Source organism: Thamnophis sirtalis, unplaced genomic scaffold (assembly GCF_051295495.1).
Source record: "Thamnophis sirtalis isolate CommonGarterSnake01/CBP01778 unplaced genomic scaffold, rThaSir2_p1.2 scaffold_4, whole genome shotgun sequence".
NCBI lineage: Eukaryota > Metazoa > Chordata > Lepidosauria > Squamata > Natricidae > Thamnophis > Thamnophis sirtalis.
In genome coordinates, this window is record NW_028261384.1 from 124,710,116 (window position 1) to 124,730,917 (window position 20,802).

The 20,802-nt window shown below is 45.0% G+C and overlaps 1 protein-coding gene across 2 annotated transcripts; it reads left to right on the plus strand.

Moving 5' to 3' along the window:
- The first annotated feature begins 227 nt into the window (after nucleotides 1-227).
- On the plus strand, nucleotides 228-5,997 carry LOC148046386 (C-type lectin BpLec-like). 2 transcript variants are annotated; one of them, XM_087714114.1, is made up of 6 exons: nucleotides 228-355; nucleotides 603-681; nucleotides 2,340-2,431; nucleotides 2,564-2,704; nucleotides 5,018-5,132; nucleotides 5,793-5,997. In XM_087714114.1, the coding sequence occupies exons 2-6, from the start codon at nucleotides 615-617 to the stop codon at nucleotides 5,858-5,860; spliced, it is 483 nt and encodes a 160-aa protein (XP_087570240.1). In that variant the 5' UTR covers nucleotides 228-355; nucleotides 603-614; the 3' UTR covers nucleotides 5,861-5,997. The 2 variants fall into 2 exon arrangements, with proteins under 2 accessions (XP_087570240.1, XP_087570239.1); XM_087714113.1 differs by having other exon boundaries at nucleotides 252-332.
- The last annotated feature ends 14,805 nt before the right edge of the window (nucleotides 5,998-20,802 follow it).

Genomic DNA, 20,802 nt, shown 5'->3' on the forward strand with positions numbered 1-20,802 from the left:
GAAAGTTAAAACCAATAGAACAAAGAAATCAAGTAAATATGATTATGTTTAATGAAGCGTGGTGCTTGCTTCCCTCTTGGATGTGGAATCAATTACTCCTTTCTTTACCCAAGGAAAATGTAGCCAACTTTCTTTTGACCTCAGCTTCACTTGCTTTCCTATCAATTATTGGCAAATGAAGTGGGTGGACCAGGACATCCTTCAATAAAATTAGCTATTTTGATGTTAGGCCAAGCCCTATTTGGAGACTATTTAATGGTAGCTCTGCAAATGAGAATCCACCAGTCCAACCATTTACCAACTCAACCTCCCCAGTTGAAGAACTTCGCAAGGTGAGAGTCTGAAGGCATTCTTGGTAAATATTGATTAGATATTCTCTGTTATCTGTACAGTGATCTGGCATTGCAATAAGATAGGTTTTTGAAATAGCAATACAGCTTTTCATGAGTTGTATGCTAGGAACCACAAAAGAAAAGTTTGCAGGTAGACTAGGACCAACATTAAATTATGCAACTACAAAATTGCCTTTCTTTCTCAGTAAGCTAATACAAATGCCACTGTATTAATTCTTCTATCACATCTACTTCTCTTTTCTCCTAAAGGGCAACCAAAAGATGGGACTCTCCATGTACATTGGCCTCTGTTGCCTTGGAATATTGATCACCAATCCTTTTTTGGGAGGTGAGTCGTTCACCCTCCCCCCCTATTAATCATGACATGGTGAACATAGCAAATTAAACAACTTAATAAAGTAAGGTCAGAATTTTCATGCTGTCCCCAGCATTCTAAAACTGTACTGTTGAGGCACACTAATAAAATGGATATACAGCATTTCAGCAATGTAATTTCCCAGTTTCCATATTTAAATGTAATTTTCCATCTGAAGTGCAGAAATAGTAATAATATTTCTTTCCCTTAGACATCTAAATGACTCCAATGTGGCCCAGTTTTAGTGATTTAGGATTGTCCACATGAGGTTTTGGGAATATTTTAAGGCAGAATATAAGATGTGAGCAACCTTTGGACACTAATATTCCCGCAACCCCCTTGAAGGCCTTGAAATTGGTCTGGAAAATAGATTTTGGACCACTTTCAAGGTTGTAAAGGATCAAATGAAATACTAATACCATTCAATAAAGCCTTAGTAGAACCAAGCTTAGAATACTGCATTCAGTTTTGGTCACCACGCTATAAAAAAAGATGTTGGGACTCTAGAAAGAGTGCAGAGAAGAGCAACAAAGAGGATCAGGGGACTGAAGGCTAAAACATATGATGAATGGTTGCAAAAACTGGGCATGGCTAGTCTAGTGAAGAGAAGGACCAGGGGAGACATAATAGCAGTGTTCCAATATTTGAGGGGCTGCTACAGAGAGGAGGGAATCAAGCTATTCTCTAAGGCACCTGAAGTCCAGACAAGGAATAATGGATGGAAACTGAACAAGGAGAGATTCAACCTGGAAATAAGGAAAAAATTCCTGACAGTGAGAACAATCAACAGATGGAACAGAAGTTGCCTTCAGATGTTATGGGAACTAGATCACTGGAAGCTTTCAAGATGAGGCTGGACTGCCATCTCTCAGACTCAGAAATGGTGTAGGGTCTGCTTGGGTGAGGGGTTGGACTAGACAATCTACAAGGTCTCTTCCATCTCTGTTAATCTGTAACTGAAGTGGAAGTGAAAGTATTTTGTGTCCCTGGATTGTTTTGTTCCATCTTAAAATCCTATCCCTCAAATGAGAAAAACTTCTTCCCTTCATGCTAAACCAGTGATGGTGCTGAGTGCCCAAAGCGTGGGTGTACGAAACCCCAAAATGCAATGTGAGTACCTCCCATGCATGCCTCCACCCACCCAGCCATGCATGCCCCCCTCCCCATTTTTTGGCTTCCAGGTTGGTGCAGGAAGTTTTCCATGCCCAAATGGGGCATGGGGTGCCTTGTGCAGTGCTCCCATGTCCAGGTTGGTGCAGGAGGCCTTCCAGGCCCAAAACGGGGTTGGGGGGGCACAGACAACCCACCCAAATGCAATGGGATTGCCCCCCCGTACCTGCACTCTGCCCCTGCACATGCACACCACCCGCATGGGCGGCAGAGACCCGAAGGCCAGCTGGCCAGCTGCAGGCGGGGCGTGCATGCACTGTAGAGCTGAGCTGGAACGACGGCTGGTGTGACAGCAGAGAGGGCTCTGCATGCAATAGGTTTGCCATCACAGTGCTAAACCATAACCCTCAATCCTTCCAATCGTGTCTACACCCAACTGAAGGGATTCCATTTACCGACATCTGCAATCTATCCCGTTTTTTTACCTAGCATTTATTTTTCCTCATTTTGTCTCCCTACAGCCAAGGCTGCGTTATGCCCCAGAAACTGGTTGCAGAAACTGGGGAACTGCTACGGATTTTTTGATCAGGGACTAAGTTGGCGTAATGCTGAGGTAAGAACCATTTTTTCCCCCCACAGCCCAGAAACCGAATTTGCACAAATGGAGATGTGCATGGGTTCAACTTTGCAACTATCTCACCCATGAGCGTGGAGTGCCATCTTCTTGTCCTCTCTCTATTCCTAGCTTGCGTGCCAGAGGTATGGCCCAAGATGTCACCTCGCCTCAATCCACAGCCCTGATGAGTCCTTCCTGGTGTCTGAATACATCAAAGACCAACATCAATCAAGCAAACATGTCTGGATCGGGCTCGGTGATATCTCTCGGGTGAGCCTAAAATTCCTGCTCTGCATATTACATTCTGTATAAATGTTATTTTGTTGTTTTTGGTGAACTGATATATGATCAGAGATTGTTTGTTGGTGCTCATAACTGCAGTCTGTGCTGGATTTAGGCACGCACTGAACGAAGTACAACTGAGGCCTCATAAAATTTTAGATTTTTTTCTGTTTAGTTTTTGGAAATGTTTGGTATTTTATATATAATGTAACTGTTAAATATCTTGTGTAGCCCTTGTTTAAACAATAATGTTTGCTGACATTTAAAAATTCAAAGATAAAAAGATTCCAACTCATTAAGATTGAATGATTGACAGTGAGGTATGGATGAACAGATCTTAAGTTAGAAAACGTGATAAATGACTGAAATTGTCCTGAAGAAGGGGGAAGCCATTTCTTTATTATTAAATTTCCCTTTTTAAATACATATCTCTTCTTGTTTTCAAATTTTTAGGCTAGTGAGAAATCGAGAATGATTTTCTTAAAAGTTGTACCAGATATTCGTTTTTTGATTTGGCAGATCATTTCTTTATTACTTATAAAACTGATCTTGATTACTTATTTTGTCAGCACTGTGTATTTGTGCACATCTGTGTATATGTACAATGTGTGTGTAAATTAGACACAGACACAAATAATACACACACATACATATGTCTGTGTGTATCTATATATCTATATTTCTATATATCCTTTGTATTTTTTCAGGTTACTGTATTATAATCTATGAGAGAGATCAAGGTAGCTGAATGAAAAATATATAATCAATATATGCCTATATTTGAAAACAATTTGCATTTTTCACTTTAAGTTGATTACTAGTAAATAATATTTAGCCAAGCACGTCTCACACATTTTTTTTGAAGGCGGAACCACTTCATCCAGACAGTAAAATAATAAAAGTTCCTTGCAAGTGGCCTTTCACTTCTACTTTTAAAGGAAATATGAAGGGTGGGAGAAGAGTGGTTGTAATCACCCAAAATATTTACAATAATAATACAATAGCAGAGTTGGAAGGGACCTTGGAAGTCTTCTAGTCCAACCCCCTGCCTAGGCAGGAAACCCTATACAGTTTCAGACAAATGGCTATCCAACATATTCTTAAAGACTTCCAGTGTTGGGGTATTCACAACTTCTGGAGGCAAGCTGTTCCACTGATTAATTGTTCTAACTGTCAGGAAATTTCTCCTCAGTTGCTTCTCTCCTTTTTTAGTTTCCACCCATTGCTTCTTGTTCTACCCTCAGGTGCCTCGGAAAATAGTTTGACTCCCTCTTCTTTGTGGCAACCCCTGAGATATTGGATCACTGCTATCCTGTCTCCCCTAGTCCTTCTTTTCATTAAACTAGACATATCCAGTTCCTGCAACCGTTCTTCATATGTTTTAGTCTCCAGTCCCCTAATCATCTTTGTTGCTCTTCTCTGCACTCTTTCTAGAGTATCCACATCTTTTCTACATCGTGGTGACCAAAACTGAATGCAGTATTCCAAGTGTGGCCTTACCAAGGCATTATAAAGTGGTATTAACACTTCACATCATCTTGATTCTATCCCTCCGTTTATGCAGCCTAGAATTGTGTTGGCTTTTTTGGCAGTTGCTGCACACTGCTGGCTCATATTTAAATGGTTGTTCACTAGGACTCTAAGATCCCTTTCACAGTTACTACTGTCGAGCAAGGTACCACCTATACTGTACCTGTGCATTTCATTTTTGTTGCCTAAATGTAGAACCTTACTCTTTTCACCATTGAATTTCATTTTATTAGATAATGCCCAATGTTCAAGTTTGTCAAGATCCTTCTATATCTTTAGCCTACCTTTTGGAGTGTTGGCTATTCTGCCAGCTTGGTGTCATGTGCAAATTTGATGAGTTCCCCATTTATCCCCTCATCCAGATTATTGATGAAGATGTTGGGCCCAAAACAGAGCCTTGGGATATTCCACTGCATATTTCCCTCCATGAAGATGCAGTTCCATTGAAGACTACACGTTGAGTGTGGTTGGTCAGCCATTTAACAAAATGCATCTCTGCAGTCCATAATTTCATAGAGCTGAATGTAACCCTTTCCACCAGACTCACTGTCATGAATTTGGTATGATGTGATGCCTTTGCTATTTTTTAAAAATGCTTTAATGCATGTACGCTACAAATGGTCACTTAACCATTTGAGGAGACTGATTGAACTTGTTCAAGTATCTAAGAGCTGCCCACCAGTCTATTTTTCCAGGCAATCTGCTTATCTTATCATCATAAAGGTAACTTACTTTCTTATCATGTGATCGTGGATGATCTTCTGTCAACAGAAAAGGCGATGGAGATGGACTGATGGATCCACCTACAATTACAAATTCTGGGAGGAATGGCAGCCAGACAACTATAAGCAGAACGAGTACTGTGTGGAGCTGTTAAATTATTCAGGTAAGCCAACATTTCTTACCTGGTGGTTCTTGATGTACTAGGTTTTCAAGGCAGAATCATCAGGAAAACAATGCTTTGCTTGTTTAATTTGGAGTGATCTCATAAATCAGTGTAATGGAACCTATGGAGTTTTCCATAATTCAAACTAAAGATGTCTTCTCCCCCCCCCCCCAAGTAATGGCCTTTAGGAGAAATGTTTAGCTTTCTGCAAGGGCAAAGATGGATACATGTTCTCCAGATATAATCTAGTCTTTCCAAAAAAGTGTTTTTTGAATTGTGACATCGGGGAGAAGGTTCATGTGAATTCTTTCTTTCCTTCTTTCCCTCCCTCCCTCTCTTCCTCCTTTCCTTCCTCCCTCCATTTCTCTTTCCCTCCATTCCTCTCTCCCTCCATTCCTCTCTCCCTCCCTCCCTCCTTCCCTTCCTCCATTCCTCTCTCCTCCCCATTCCTCTCTCTCTCCCTCCCTCCTTCCTTCCCGCCCCCCATTCCTCTCTCCCTTCCCCCTTCCAAATGTGAAATCAGCATTCACTTTCCTTTTCATGGAAAGTTCCATTGGGGCCAGAGAGGATGTTGCATACAATGGAAACAAATGACAATGTTTTCCAGACCGCTGTTGAAGGAATTAAGAAGTAACTTCTGTCTTATCCTTGGCTTTTTAGGTTTTACACAGTGGAATGATGATGTTTGTGAAAATCTATATTCTTACCTTTGCAAGTACAAACTGTAGAGCCATTTGGACTACAACAGCTGGGATGCAACCAGGACTAGCTACAAAACACCTGCACATTTGATCGACACTCTGTTGATTTTTCTGCCTCTGAATCATCCACATCAAGGAAAGATCAGATCGTCTCTCTTCACATCCACATTTCCTCTTAGAATAGACGACTACACCGTTATGCTGTCCTCCTCCCTTTTCTCAATGGAAGTACAATCTGAATAAATTCTCTGCAGCATGCATATAATGCAAGGTTTCTGGGAATATTTCTATCGTTCAAGAACAAGGGATGGCAACATTGGGTGGGGTGGGGTTGGCTGGGACAGAAATAGTTGTATCAGCTGCATGAAACACAAGTGGTACATCCCAGTGTTTCAGGAGAAAAGAATACAAGGAATGAATGGAAGAGAGAGGAGAAAACACATGTTGCCTTCCCCCCCCACCCCTGGGCATCATAGCACAAGGGGACCAGAAAGCATCAAGATGGTGGTCATGACTGAAATTAAAGCACCAATCCCCTTTTTTTTTCATGCATCCTTTTGAGCACACTACTATGGCCCCCATCTTGACTTGTATAGCTTCCTTACAGATGCTCCTTTTTCCTTCCATTGCTTGGTGTTTCTGCCTAAATATATTCTTAAGGTAGCACAGGGCTCACTTAAACTTTCAAAGTTTGGAAAGGTAGATAAATGAAATCTAAAACACCTTTGAAATTCAATTTTATATGAAAGGCAGTGGACGCCTGAATCAGATCTTCTCCTGGACATTTCTATGGCCAGCAAGCTTTTTTAAAAATTCTGATTCAAACTTTTTGGAAGGCTTTTGAGTTGACTGCAAATTTCAACAGCAGGAATTACTGCAATATATTAATCAATGATAAGAACAGTGCCATATGGCCAATAGGCTGGTAACTCTTTGTGTGTGGAGGGGAGGGGGAAGAGAGAGGGAGAAACTATCATATTTTTCGGACTATAAGACGCACCAGAGTATAAGCCACGCCAAGATTTTGAAGAGATAAATTTTTAAAAAGTTTTTGCACTCTGCAGGCCTTTTAAACCCTCTGTATGTCCTGGTTTTTTTGTGAAAAATGGGGCATGCAGAGAGTTTGAGAGGCCTGCAAAGTGCTTCTGGGGGCTGAGAGGTAGCAACTATCTTGGCTTTAATTATTTTAAAAAATATATTTAAATTTCTTTCTTTTTCCTGAGGAGACTGGTGAGGCTCTGCCTCCCTTGCCTCTAGTGACTGCACATCCCTGATTACTACACAACCATATTTATGGGAAAGGAGGAACATAAATTATAGGGATGCGCTGTGAAACATACAAATTTGAAGGCATGAAAGCAATGCTCTCTCTAATCATAATATAAGGCGACAAAGTTGCATTGTGCTACTTAAAGGTATTTGACTGTGCTCAATTGCTCCCGCATAATTTTATCCATGTGGCAATTCGTGACTATTGCAATGTAGACCAAATCTTTCTAGGCTAACTCACTCCTCACAACATAATTCACTCACCCCACACCTATGGATGAGTAAGCTACACATCATGCCATCTTCTGTCTAATAATACTGCAGACATTGCTTTCACTTGTGTCAGATTCAGAGATTTTCACGTCAACTCCTTCAACCTTTACAGAATCCTAGTCAAGTTGTCTTCCTGCTTATGTCTTCCTGCTTATGATTCTGGGTGTTTGTCCAAACTGCTAATTACCTCCAAATGTCATTACAGGCTACTATTCACTGCTATAGTTATTCTATCTACAATTCTTTGTTCTTTAACCCCTTGGCAAAATCAGCCCTAAGGCAGGATGCTAATTCTAAATGCTGAAGAGCTATAAAGCAACTATTGGATGCAATTTCAATATTTCAATATCACTTGTTATGAATATATATAAATATATATAAATAAATAAAGATAATGGAAGCAATTAGCTTCCTCCCATAATTGGGGCATACCAGGAGTTGTGACACTAAATATATACCTGCCTCCCTGGCTTCAGCTGATAAGGAAGAGGACCTGTGGCTTAATGGTTAAGACATCTGCCTAAGATGTAATACAGAACAGGTTCGAATCCCAGTAAGGGTATGGCTAGCTGATGAGAGCTAAATAGCTTGAAATAGATCTATACTAGTCTCCCTTTATTATTCATCAGCACAAATACAAATATATATATTTTTCTTGCTAGGCGGTCTCAACCGTATGTATTTGGTTGACAGGAAAACTTTCTCGCACACCCAGAAGGGGGGTGAAGCGAGCGGTGTTATCGGTCTACTTTTTATTCAGTGAATTTCCCCTCCCCCCTCAAAATACCCCCTGCAGCCTCTCAAGATCCCTTCAAAGGAAGGATCTCCAGCCCCCTTCACAAAGGGGAGCCAGTTCCTTCTCTCTCTGTTCCCCTCTCCTCCAGGTCCCGATAGAACAAGAGGGATTATGGTGGGGAAGGGGGCTCTTGGTTTCCTCACCAAATCAGGGGCTCCCCCATAAGGGATGGAAGCTCCCCTCTTGCCTGACCTTCAAAGCCTAAAATTTGAGATTCAGAAGAAAAAGTGAAGTTTCTGAAGAAGCCAAAATCATTTTGCTCAAATGCATTCTTTTCCACCTGGGAACTATCTTTCCTTTATGCTTTCTCACACTTCTTTTTCAAAAGGATTATAAAAAGGATTCAAAATATATAATATCTGACTTCAATATCTTCTTTATCAGCAACTCCTGCAATTTTTCTCACTCTTTTTAGGCTGATGAAATTGTAAACTTTAACAAAATCCAAAATACTGCAGTGTATTCATCCCTGAGAATGAATATTTATGTCTGTTTGTGTGTATATGTGTGTGTGTGTGTGTGTGTATACTATATAGAAGTGCATTTTTTCCTTCCGGGGATTCAGGACTGAAAATACCTCACTTTGCCTCTTTCGCTTTCTCTTTTCCTTCCCTTCCTCTTTCCATGCAACTGACTCCCATCCAGACACTGCTGGGCGGGGGGGGGGAAGAGAAAGGGGTCTGGCTGCAGCTTGCCATCTCGGCTACAATCGGGGAATGGGGGGGTGCCTCTTCGTCCAACTGGGGGGGGGATGTGGGGAGGAAGGGGGAGGGGACCACACAGAAATGGAGGCTGTTAGCCCAAAACCTGAGAGAAATTTTTTACAAGATGTTCTATAGATGGCATTTAGATCCTAAAAAGTTGGCTTCTATGTATCCGAATTTACAACCCAAATGTTGCAGATGTGGTTCTCTCGATGCTACATATTTCCACATATGGTGGACTTGCCAAAAGGTTAAGGCATTTTGGATAAAAATATGGTGGATTATACAAAATGTTCTTTAAAAAAGGATAAAGTTTACTCCTCAGTTATTTTAGTTAGGTATAATTACTGACTGTACAGCGGTAGAGACTAACTTGATTTTGCACTTAATAATGGCAGCAAGACTGTTGGTGGCGCAATACTGGAAGAAGGAAGACTTGCCTACAATTCAAGAATGGACATTGAAAGTCACAAATTTAGCCGAGATGGCTAAAATATCTGCATATCTTAAGGACCATCAAATGAGAAGGATAAGGAGGAGTGGATTGTAGAGAGAGGAGTAGTAGAAAGGGAGGGGAAGTAGAGTAGAAAAGGATGATGGAGGGAAGATAGAAAGTTGGAGGGTGGTAGAAGAAAGAGGTGTATGGAGAGCAGAAGAGCTATAATGGGTTTCTATTTTTCTGGGCATTGTTGACAAGAGGAACTGATGTAATTATTATTTAATACTATATGATACGGGCTATGTATAGTATACATGTGAGTGTGTGTTATGAAAATGAAAATGGAAATAAAAATATTCATTAAAAAAAAGAAACAAAAGAAATGGAGGCTGTTGGAGGCTCTGGAGACCTGGCAGCTTTCTTCCTCCCTCTCCCCAACCTCCCCTTCCCAGCCTCCTCCTTACTGGGGGCCCCTTCTCCCCTTCGCTTCCGGGGATCCGGGCCAGCACCTCCACCAGCAGCATCAGGGGGAGCCCAGCAAAAGCCATGGATGCTGCCCCACAAGCACCCCAAAGAAAGAGGAGAAAGACACTGATGCCTTCAGCCTCAGAGGTGGATTGGTGGGTCTGGATTGGGGGGAGGAGGAGTTTTGGCACTTGGCGCCTTAGGGATACCCTATGGTCAGTGAATGGCAGTCTGCCCAGCTGGAGAGGAAGTTGCTGGGCGGCTGCTCGTGAGCATGGTCACCTCATGGCTGCTTTGCCCCCGAGGCTGTGCCTGGCTCTTTGATAGCCCGCTCGCAAGGGAGCAGCTGCCTGGCAACTCCCCCCTCTGGCCAGGCAGAACGCCACTCCCCAACTTAACGGTATCCCAAAGGCGCCAAGCAATGTGAGTGCCTTCCCCCCCCAGCTCCCGCAGCTTGGTGCCTTCAGGATACCGCTAGGTCAGTGAGCGGTGCTCTGCCTGGCCAGAGAGGGGGGTGTTGTCCAGAGGGCTTATTTTCAGAGTGGGCTTATAGTTTTGCTCACACGAAAAATGTGGGAAGGCGTTAGTTTCAGGACAGGTTGCATTTTCGGGGAAACACAGTAGCAATGTTTGACAGGACACCTAAGAGGGTAGCCTACTTTCTCAATCAAATCTGTGCTCACATCGACCTATATTGGAATCAATACCCATCTCACCGGAAAGTGATTTCTGCCATATTGGATGGCATGAAAGAAGGGGAGGTGTCAGAATGGATAGCTGAGCTCCACGATGAAGGAGCCCCTAAGTTAGAAGACACTGATGAATTTGTCCAGCTAATGAAGGTCAGATTTAATAATGTTGCCCATCAAGTGGAAGCAAAGGCTCAGATCAAGGAATTGAAGCAAGACAGCGGATTCGTGAAAGAGCTAATTTGTGAGTTTCGTGGGCTGACCAGAATGCCTCCTAGTGCATACCTTTAAGGAGGACCTGGACCCAGATCTCAGATAGGTTTGTAGCATATGGGGAGATACCAGACTGCATACAGATGTGGTAAAACACAGCTGTCATTCTGGACCATGAAATACATCCGCACAGGAATCCCACCACTGACAAGCTGGCCAGGAGACCCCTACGCCGCCGAGCCCAGGTGAAGCAAGCTGAAGCTCTGCCATCCACACCGTCTGGGACTATTAAGGGCTACTGATGTGACCAACATGGGCACTGAGCTTCAGAGTGCCTAGCCCCAGCCCCAGTCCCAAGGCTCAGTCTTTAGCTACAGGTGAGGCAAGAAGGACTCTCCGGAAGCCGCCAAACAGGCTGCCAAAGCTCCTCTCCTTCCTAATGAACCTGAGGGGACTCCAGCCAGGGAAGTTCCTCCAGTCCCTGTGGGGGAGAGAAGCAGGGATGAAGGCCTGATGGTAAGTGCAGCCATCTGCCCCTTCACTATCAAAAGCATGATAGTGGTAGTACAGGGGACCATGGGGAAGTAGAAGCTGTTATTGACATGAGCTGCACTCGATGCCTAATCATCCACCCCCCAGTTGAGCAGTTAGGCATTCGCACGAGGCATCTAGCTTGCCCCATCTGCTTTGAACAAGTTGACGGGATGCCAATCGATGCTAATATTTTGAATGGCTTGCCTTGAATTTGGTAGTTATTATGTGGTCACTGTATGTTCTGTGATTCTCAACACACTTAGCCTCTTGTTTGCTCATGCAGAATGCAACTCCTTTTCATTTGATGATATAGTTTCCAGAAAAATAAAATTATTAAATCATCTGATTTGAACTGACCACTACCTGTCCAGTATAACTAACTGATGCCAAAGATGTCTCTGTTAGCTCTAATCATTTCTCTTTTTACACTTTCGGGTTTCTTGAAATGCTTCTAACATTCCATGGTCCAATTTAATAACACTTTGTTATAGGCAAGGTCTCTTGTCAAGGACACCCTCCATTTTTGGCTTCCCAAAGGCTTTCCTCCAACAATGTCATAAAAAAACCTGAATACTAAAAGTTAGTCCTTGCTCTTCTCCAGTAGCTTGCAGGCGACCATCCAGCCTGGAGGCTCTGATGTTGGTATCCATACCTGAGTCATGTTGAGGTCTTGCCATGAAGAGTTCTGATGAAACTTTTTACAAGGTAATTCACCAATACTTTCCTCAATCCTCCCCATTCATCCAGGCTTGGGACCGGTACATGGTTGATAACTCTACCATACGGCTTAGTTGAAATCATAAACAGACAGCCTATCTCATATTTACAAACCTAGATCAATAATGTGTATTTACTCAGAACCTCCTCCCTTAGTACATCAGGTGGATGATTCACAAGTCTATCTTAACAAATTTCCTTGGCTGTTTGAGACCATTGTTAGTAAAACCAAGGTTCATTTCTTTAAGATTAAGGATTCTTTAAGATTTACCAATGAAGGTATAATGCAGTGGTCCCCAACCTTTTTATCGCCGCGGACCAGTCAGCCTTTGATAATTTTACCGTGGCCCGCTGAGCGCGCACAGGGGTGGGGGGGCGTTGTTCTGCAGCGATCATGGCCCCCAGCCATTAATGTCTAAACTGCTGCAAGATATACTTAAATATTGATAAAATGTGAGAGGGTGTACTCACTTCTGTGATATCTATCCATCCATGTCTGTCTCTGTCTCTGTCTCTCTCTCTGTGTGTATGTGTGTATGTGTATATATCCTCTATCTATCTATCATCTATCTATCTATTTATCTATTTATCCATCCATCCATCCCTCTCTATCTATCAATCACCTATCCACCATCTATCTATCTATTCTAGCTGGCTGGGCAATTTGGGGAGTTGAAGTCCAAAAGTGTTAAAGTTGCTGAGATTGAGAAATGAGGATGAAACAAAAGGGAAGAGAATGAAACAAGGTCGTAGAGAGAGATTGCAAAATGAAAGGGCAACTTCTCTTTTTATTTGCTTCCACCCCCACCACCCCCACCACTCCCACCGTGCCTCTCTGGCAATTGGCTGCCCAGGAGGTGGGGAGGGGAAGATGTTTCACAGACAGCTGCCACCCGCCCATCTCTCTCTCTCTCTCTCTCTCTCTCCCCGCCTCCCCATCTGACCTCGGCTGCTCCACGGCGGAGACCCCAGAAGGCAAGCAAAAAAAAAAAAAAAAGGGCTCAGGAGTGGGGGAAGGAAACAAACCCCATCACGTTCCTATCTGTGAAAGCTCCCCGCTCCCTTCCTGGGCAGCCAATTGCCAGAGAGGCAGTGTGTGTACGTGTGTGTGTGTGGGGGGGGGGTTGGCAGCCCACGGCGCGCCTAGTCCGCTGTGGAATGCGCTGCCACCCGCCCAGCGCTCTCTCTCTCTCTCTCTCTCTCTCTCTCTCTCTCTCTCTCTCTCTCTCTCTCCCCCCCTCCAATCTCCCGCTTCTGCTTCGACCGGCCAGCAACTTGTCCCCGCTTGCCCGGGGACTGGCCTCTGATTGGCTGGCGGGGAGAAAGCCTCGCCAGGGAAGGAGGCGAGGACTCCGCGGTGACGTCATGGGGACAGCGCCCCCAGGTAGCGGCGAACCGAACGCGCTCCGTCTCCACGGGCTACCAAGGCGGCCGGGCGGGCAGCCGGGGTGGGAGTGGGGTTTGGACCGGAGAGGCGGCTCTCGGGTTCGAGTCCCGGGGTTGATCTCAGGCTGCGCGTGTGGGTGAAGAGGCAGCAGCGATCATGGCCCCCGGCCGCTGCGCGGCCCGGTGCCAGGTACTCCACGGCCCGGCACCGGTCCGCGGACCGGGGGTTGGGGACCACTGGTATAATGCATTTAATGGTAATGGAAGAGTGGATGATTGATTGATTTATTGACTGATTGATATTTTCTCATTTTTTAACTGCCATATCCTTCAGAGCGAAGCTGTCCAATTAATTCAATTTATAACTGGTTTTATCTCCAGCTCAATTATCTAGAATCTCCCACTGCTGACCAGCAGTGGTAAGTATATATATACAGAGGTGTATTACCTTGTAAAAAGTTTTCATAAGAACTCTTTATGGCAAGACCTCAACATGACTCATGATACCAACAGCAGGCTCTCCAGGGCAAGCTACTGGAGAAGAGGAAGGGCTAACTTTTAGTATTGGGGGGAGGGGTTGTGACATTGTTGGAGGAAAGTCTTTGGGAAGCCAAAAATGGAGGGTGCCCATGACAAGAGACCTGACTTATGCTGTACAAATGTTATCAAATTGGAACATGGAATGTTAGAGGCATTTCAAGAAACCCAAAATTGTAAAAAGAGAAATGATTAAAGTTAACAGATACATCCTTGGCATCAGTTTGGCGTACCCTTAACACCCATTCCCAAAGAAATGATTGATTTATCCATGGGTAGAAACCACAAAGCTGGCTAAATCAAAAGAACGAGTGAAGAATGTCAAAAATCCAGAGCAGACATGTCTCTTTCCAGTTGGCGCCTATCGCTCAAACTCAGAACGGAAGATTTCATGAAATTTTGATCGAAGCTAATTTCCTGAATCAATTCTAGACTAAGTCCTTCTTTAAAAAGTGGCACTCAGGACAGGAACTGGTAGTTAGTACAGGATTTGATCGAAGTGGAATAAAAAGGAAAAGAATTTGTCACTATTTGGAAGTGATGTTTCTGTTGATAAAACCTAAAATGGTGATGCTTGTTTTTTTCCTGGAGTGGGACTCATAGGGCCGGAAGTAGGGATCTCTGTGACGTAGCGAGCCCTTCTTCCCTGGTAATGGCCAGCCCTAAAGTCCCCACCATATCTGCCCCTCCCTGTTAAGACCATAATGCTCCGGCCCACTCCCATGTCCGTAGTTCCATCAACCACCCCTATGGCTCCCGCATTCCTTGACAGGCCCTTCGAATCAATCATCCTCTCACACAAATACAGCCACTCATCCATGCATTCCCCACATAGGTCAATTAAAAAACAAAAAATACAGCAATAATAAAGTTAAAAAGTGGGTACAGTCCTCAATCAGGCATACCATTCACACCACATTCCTAAAAAATTTTGGCGCACTGCGCAAGTATATATTAATAGCTGTGCAGATAGTTCTTAAAAATTTGAGGTAGCTGAGCACCAACAGTGGTATATAGGTGGTATACAGGTGGTAAGCAGATGGTATACCTCATTCTTGGAAAGGTATAATAAAAGGTCCAGAGTCTAAAGAGTCTAAAGTCCGGGGTGGCCGTAGTGGATCGTGAAAGAGGGGGGAATACATTAGAAAAATTAAGTCCCCTCTTATTGTTTTGCCATCTTCCGTCGCTCCCTCCGTTGGACAGATGTACCAGGGAGCAAACCAAGGAGCAGACTGTAGATGTTACCGACAAGTCCGAGGGCCTCCGCACTCGTTGTAAGTGCCCCCACCCATCCAGAGTCCAGCGTGCCTCAGTGAGATGACTTGCGCGGGTGCTATCCAAGATGATACCCCAAGGGCAATGGCGGGTGATAATGATGATAATGATGGTAATGGTGGTAATAGTCAAGGCCAGATGGGGCTGCGCCAGTGAGTCCAAAAGCCCAGAGGCCATGGCCAGAGGAGGCCAGATGTTGAGAGGCCAAAGCAGGGGAGAGCCAGATGCCAGGCAGAAGACACAGGAGAAGAGCCCACAACAGCAAGGGTGGGCAGAGGAGAAAACGCGCCAGGAAAGCAGCCAGGCCAGGCAAGAAACAAACAAGCCAGGCAAGGAGCGGAGGAGGAAAAAGGCAGCGTCAAACAAGCCAGGCAAGGAACGGAGGAGGAAAGAGGCAGCGTCGGCAAGGGAGCGGGGCCAAACAGGGAGGGGGGGTGTCCGGAAGGGCTGCTGCGACGCCAGGCAAAGCCAGCCACCCAGTTTATCCAGTCCGAATAATAGTCCAGCTCGCTCACCCCCTCTCCGGGACGATGGTAGTCAAACGAAGCCCCCAAAAGCTCAGCAGGTCGAATAGAAATGCTGAAAATGCTGGAAAATGCCGCCGCTGCTGCCAGCGTAGCGCCGCCTTCCCCACCGCCAAACAGCACAGGCAGCACAAAAGTCTCCGAGATTTGGATGGTCCAAGGCCGCCTAGGAGTGGCGACCCCCCCAAAATCTGGATTCCTCGGGTCCCCTGAATTCTGGGCATCCCCAGGGACCCCTTTCCGAGAGGCGCAGAGTTGTTTTTCTAAAGATTTTTCAGCTTTTTTCGCCTGCTTCGTTCAGAGCGAAAACGCCTGGCAGCCATCTCTGATCTTGCACATGTGGAAAAATGGCTTCTTCAGAAGGGGTCTCACCACCGCCGTCTTTAGAGCGGGGGGACTTCCTCATAAGTATTAAAAAGAGGGCTGAACAGTGTGGCAAGACCCTGTAAAGGAGGGGCACAGGAAGCCAGGCGTGGGTGAGAGATAGAACAGAGGTAAAAACTGCTGACAGCTTAAGACATTATAGGAACTTCTCTTTTTTGTATTTCTCCTATGTACTTTGCTGTAACATTCCAAATGAACTTCTCTTTTTCGAAATGTCAGAGACCAGGCACTTGAAGACTGGCCAGCATCGCAGGAGGGAAGCCAAGTAAAGGAGGCAAGTACTGTGGGAACCCTATTTAGGCCTGAACTCCTTGTCGAGCCGGAGGTGAGGCCTGATCTCCCTCACTAGGTGGAAGGTTTTGGGGAGGATTGTTTAGTGTATGTGTGTGTGTGATTGAGGGGGGGGGGGGCTACTGCATTTCCCTACGGTGGCCGTGTTTACCCGGTACCCTGGGTCAGAGCCTGTGTGGGGTGATTGCTAAATCTTTGTTGTTTGGTACCCTGGGAGGACCATGGGTGTGGGCAGCAGTGTTCCCTTGACCCCCTAACAATGTATGTTAAATCATTTTAAAGAAGGGTATATGAACCATGGAGACTGACCAGTGCCTACGCCAAGCTGTGTGCATTAGGAGAGGCCTGATGCCAGCAGTTCTGATCGTGGTTTTTCTCCTATTCATTTCTATTCTCATTGACTCTCTTTATCTCTATCAGGCAATCCTGGCCAGAGCAAAGGGTGAGGCCCCACTGGTGGTGTGGGAGGTTCCAACTATTTACAAGGACCCAACCCCTCTCCTGCTCCATCCTTTCCTAAAAGGGGGAATGAGGGTACTCCCCAACAACCGGAAGCTAGGCCCCTCACCTCTACAAATGACTCCCCTCCACTGGTAACTTCTGAGCCAATGCTAGAGGAAATGGGTTCAGGGCTCTTCCCCCTTTGCAAAGACTGCTTTTATCAGGGTGAACAGGGACTGCATTTTGTGTATAATGAACACTGGTTATTAAATTGCCATCCAGAGGAGGGGCTATCCCCCTGTTCAGAGGAGACAGGGAACTATTGGCAGTGTCGAATGAACCCCAATGTCACAACTTGGGAACCAAACAAACGATACAATTCGACCATTAGGTGCCATCGCAAAAAGCCCATTCAGAGACCCTTCCCAGACCCCTTTCCAGAAAGGACAAGGGCTCAGGTGAAGTGGGCACCCCTTGATTTCAGTCTGAAAATGGAATATGACATAACTTATGACCAGATTCCCATAATAGTGGAGATAACTTGTCAGCTTATTGGGGATGTAGGGAATCAGTGGTTTCTACAATGGTGGTCAGAGGATGAGAATCTGTCGTCAAGCATGAATGCACAAGACCTAAGTAAGTACTGGCACATAGGCATAACACGCACTGGCGCATAGGCATAACGCGCAACACTAGTGCTAAAGCCAGTTGCCTGGAGATCTGGATAACCCAATCCAACTACTTGGAATTGTATCAATGCCATGCGGGGACACTTGACAAGAACCTCAGCGGAACAGCTATAGCCACCCTAAATACACAGGGAAAAGGAACGGTGGTTCTGGAGCCACTCCTACCACAGGGTAGGAACCCCTGTCCCACAGGGACCCCTCAGGACGGTGGGAAGGGCAGCCCACAAGGGAAGGAAAAGGGATCCACAAGAGAACCCAGGGCCACAAGGGAGGCCATTACCCCCTCTCCATTGGAATGCACTCAATGCCTAGAGGGTCCACAGAAGGACAAAATGGGAAAAAGCCACAAACCTCATCTGGCCCTTGGGAAGTCCCGGAGAACATGTATTGGATTTGGGCACATTGGCCTATGAAGTCCTACCTGAGGATTGGTCAGGCTCCTGTGTTCTTGGATGGATAAAACTTTCGTTCTTTCTGTTGCCCATCCAATCACGACAGGTGCTAGGGGTCCCAGTGTATGACTCAGTGGGCCCCACCCATCAGAAGAGGGAGGTGGACACAGCCTTCTCTAACTTTCCTTGTAAGGAACTGGCTGAATATGAGAAATCCGACATGTGGAACTCAAGAGAGAATCGTATGCACATATGGGAGGGCCACTTGGGCAGAGGATGGCTCTTGGGGTTACCGCACCCCAATCTACATGATCAACCGGATCATGCACCGGCAGGCAGTATTGGACTTGGCTGGGGAGAGGATTGACAAATCTTTGAATATCCTCTCTACTGCCACTGACAACTCTGTTCTGCAGTGTACCCAAATCGATTGGCTCTTGATTACCTCCACGCAAGGGAAGGAGGGGTCTGTGGGAAGTTCAACTTGTTAATTGCTGCCTTCAAATTGATGAGACTGGAAGTGTCATTAAGCAGCTCACCACAGAAAGGAGGCAACTCACTCATTTCCCAGGGTAGGAATGGAAAGGATTTGATTTAACCTCCACTTCTAACTCCTGGTTCCCAAAACTGCCAAGGTTGCAGGCCATCATTGCCTTGATTGGCCTGATCGTAGCAGGCTGTGTAATCATCCCCTGCCTAATGCCGATCTTTGTCCGCACTATCACAAACTCCTTATCCCTCTTGATGGAGAAATGGGCTACTGCAAAGGTCCTGGTCCTGGTGGGACGCTCAGAAGAAGGATGCTCGAGCGAATATGTTGGGCTCATGCTTAATGGAGAGGAACCTGCCATGTATGAAACTACACAATAATCTTAGGATTGGGTGAAGTTTCAAAAGGGCGGAATGATGCAGGAGGGGTGCACAGGTAAACCCACCAGTGGCTGGCCAGGTTAGGTGGTCTTAATAGAATGGACCTTATAAATTCATATTAGCTTGGCTTTTCATTCTAGTGCCCTGGAGTTCCAAAGTTGACTTTTAGCTGGAGTGAACTTTCTCTCCAACTTCCTCATAAGTATTAAAAATAGGGCTGAACCCTGTAAAGGAGGGGCACAGGAAGCCAGGCGTAGGGGAGAGATAGAACAGAGGTAAAAACTGCTGACAGCTTAAGACAGTGATGGCGAACCTATGACATGCGTGTCAGTGCTGACACGCGTAGCCATTTGGGGTGACACGCACAGGATTTCATGCGATTCATCCTCGGCTCCTGCACGGCCGCCAAAGATGAAAGAATCTGTGCTGGAGGAACGGGGGGGCGGGACGTGTGATCTCCCCCGCCCACACTCACTTACTGTATCGCCGCCGCCCCTTTCTGAGCGCAGGGGCTGCTGGTAAGGCGTGCGTGCCGTGCGCAAACACGTCATCAGCGCAGCTAGGGAGGACCCGCAGGAGAGGAGCGTGGAAACAGTGCGCGCCTCTCTCCAGTCAGGCCGGCACAGAGAGTCTATTCCTGGGACTGTCGGTTACGACCGCACCACAGCAGGGAACAGCGGAGTGCCAACGGGATGTGTGAGCGCCATTATACATTTTTGTAGTTTAAACTATAAATTGCGCAAAATTATGTTTTTGTCGAAGTGACACACAACGCGAGTTATGCTTGATTTTTTGCCGATTTTTGACACACCACGCCAAAAAGGTTGCCCATCACTGGCTTAAGACATTATAGGAACTTCTCTTTTTTGTATTTCTCCTATGTACTTTGCTGTAACATTCCAAATGAACTTCTCTTTTTCGAAATGTCATGCTTGTCTCGTGTATGGAAACGCCTTGAGAATGCACAGTGTGGAACATGGCATAAAAGTAGCATCCTGGGCAGAGCCCAGGCAGTTCAGATTTTGGTGTGTGAACACGCTGAACTCAATGCATCAAATAACCTGTTTCTCTCACCTTCGTGGTATCGAGTCCTGGTCTTTCGTAAGTAGATTACAAACCTCAATCTGCTGCAACAATATGAAGAACAGTTGCAGGAACTGGGTATGTCTAGTTTAAGAGAAAGAAGGACTAGGGGAGACATGATAGCAGTCTTCCAATATCTCAGTGGTTGCCACAAAGAAGAGGGAGTCAAACTATTCTCTAAGGCACCTGAGGGTAGAACAAGAAGCAATGGGTGGAAACTAATCAAGGAGAGAAGCAACTTAGAACTGAGGAGAAATTTCCTGACAGCTAGAACAATGAATCAGTGGAACAGCTTGCCTCCAGAAGTTGTGAATGCTCCATCACTGGAAGTCTTTAAGCAGATGTTGAATAGTCATCAGTCTGAAACGGTATAGGGTTTCCTGCCTAGGCAGGGAGTTGGACTGGAAGATCTCCAAGGTCCCTTCCAACTCTGCTATTGTATTTTTATTTTATTTTTTGTATTGGGCTGGCACAAGATCAAGAGGGACAAGAATATTCTTCAAGGATTTCCTGGTACACCCTCTTCTTTTCCCATAACTGAAAGAAAGGAAGTAAAGTTCAAATTGAATATAATTGGCTAGTATTTCTTAGTTGAAGAAAGGTGTTACGAAATATATGCTACTTGATTCTATGGGAAGCAAATACAATGACATTAATCATTTATCACACTTATGAGGCAGGGAATTTCTGAGTGGGTGGGGGTGTGTTTGGAGATAGTCATGTGTGTTGGGCCTGGTCTCTGGGTGTTATGTGAATTTCATTGTATGTGTATACTGTGTATATACATACAATGATAATAACGTTTATATGTTCCTTTATTCTATGGGTTTTAAGTGTGGTGGTTTCTAGCTTATGTTATGCCAGATATTAACAGGAAGATAATTTCTTGCAGAAACGCCAATCCTTTCCTCAGATTTCCTGAGTAAAATACACAATTTTAAGTGTTTTTTTCTAATTTTATTAATTTTTTTACTATAAAAACTAAGACAAGCTAATGA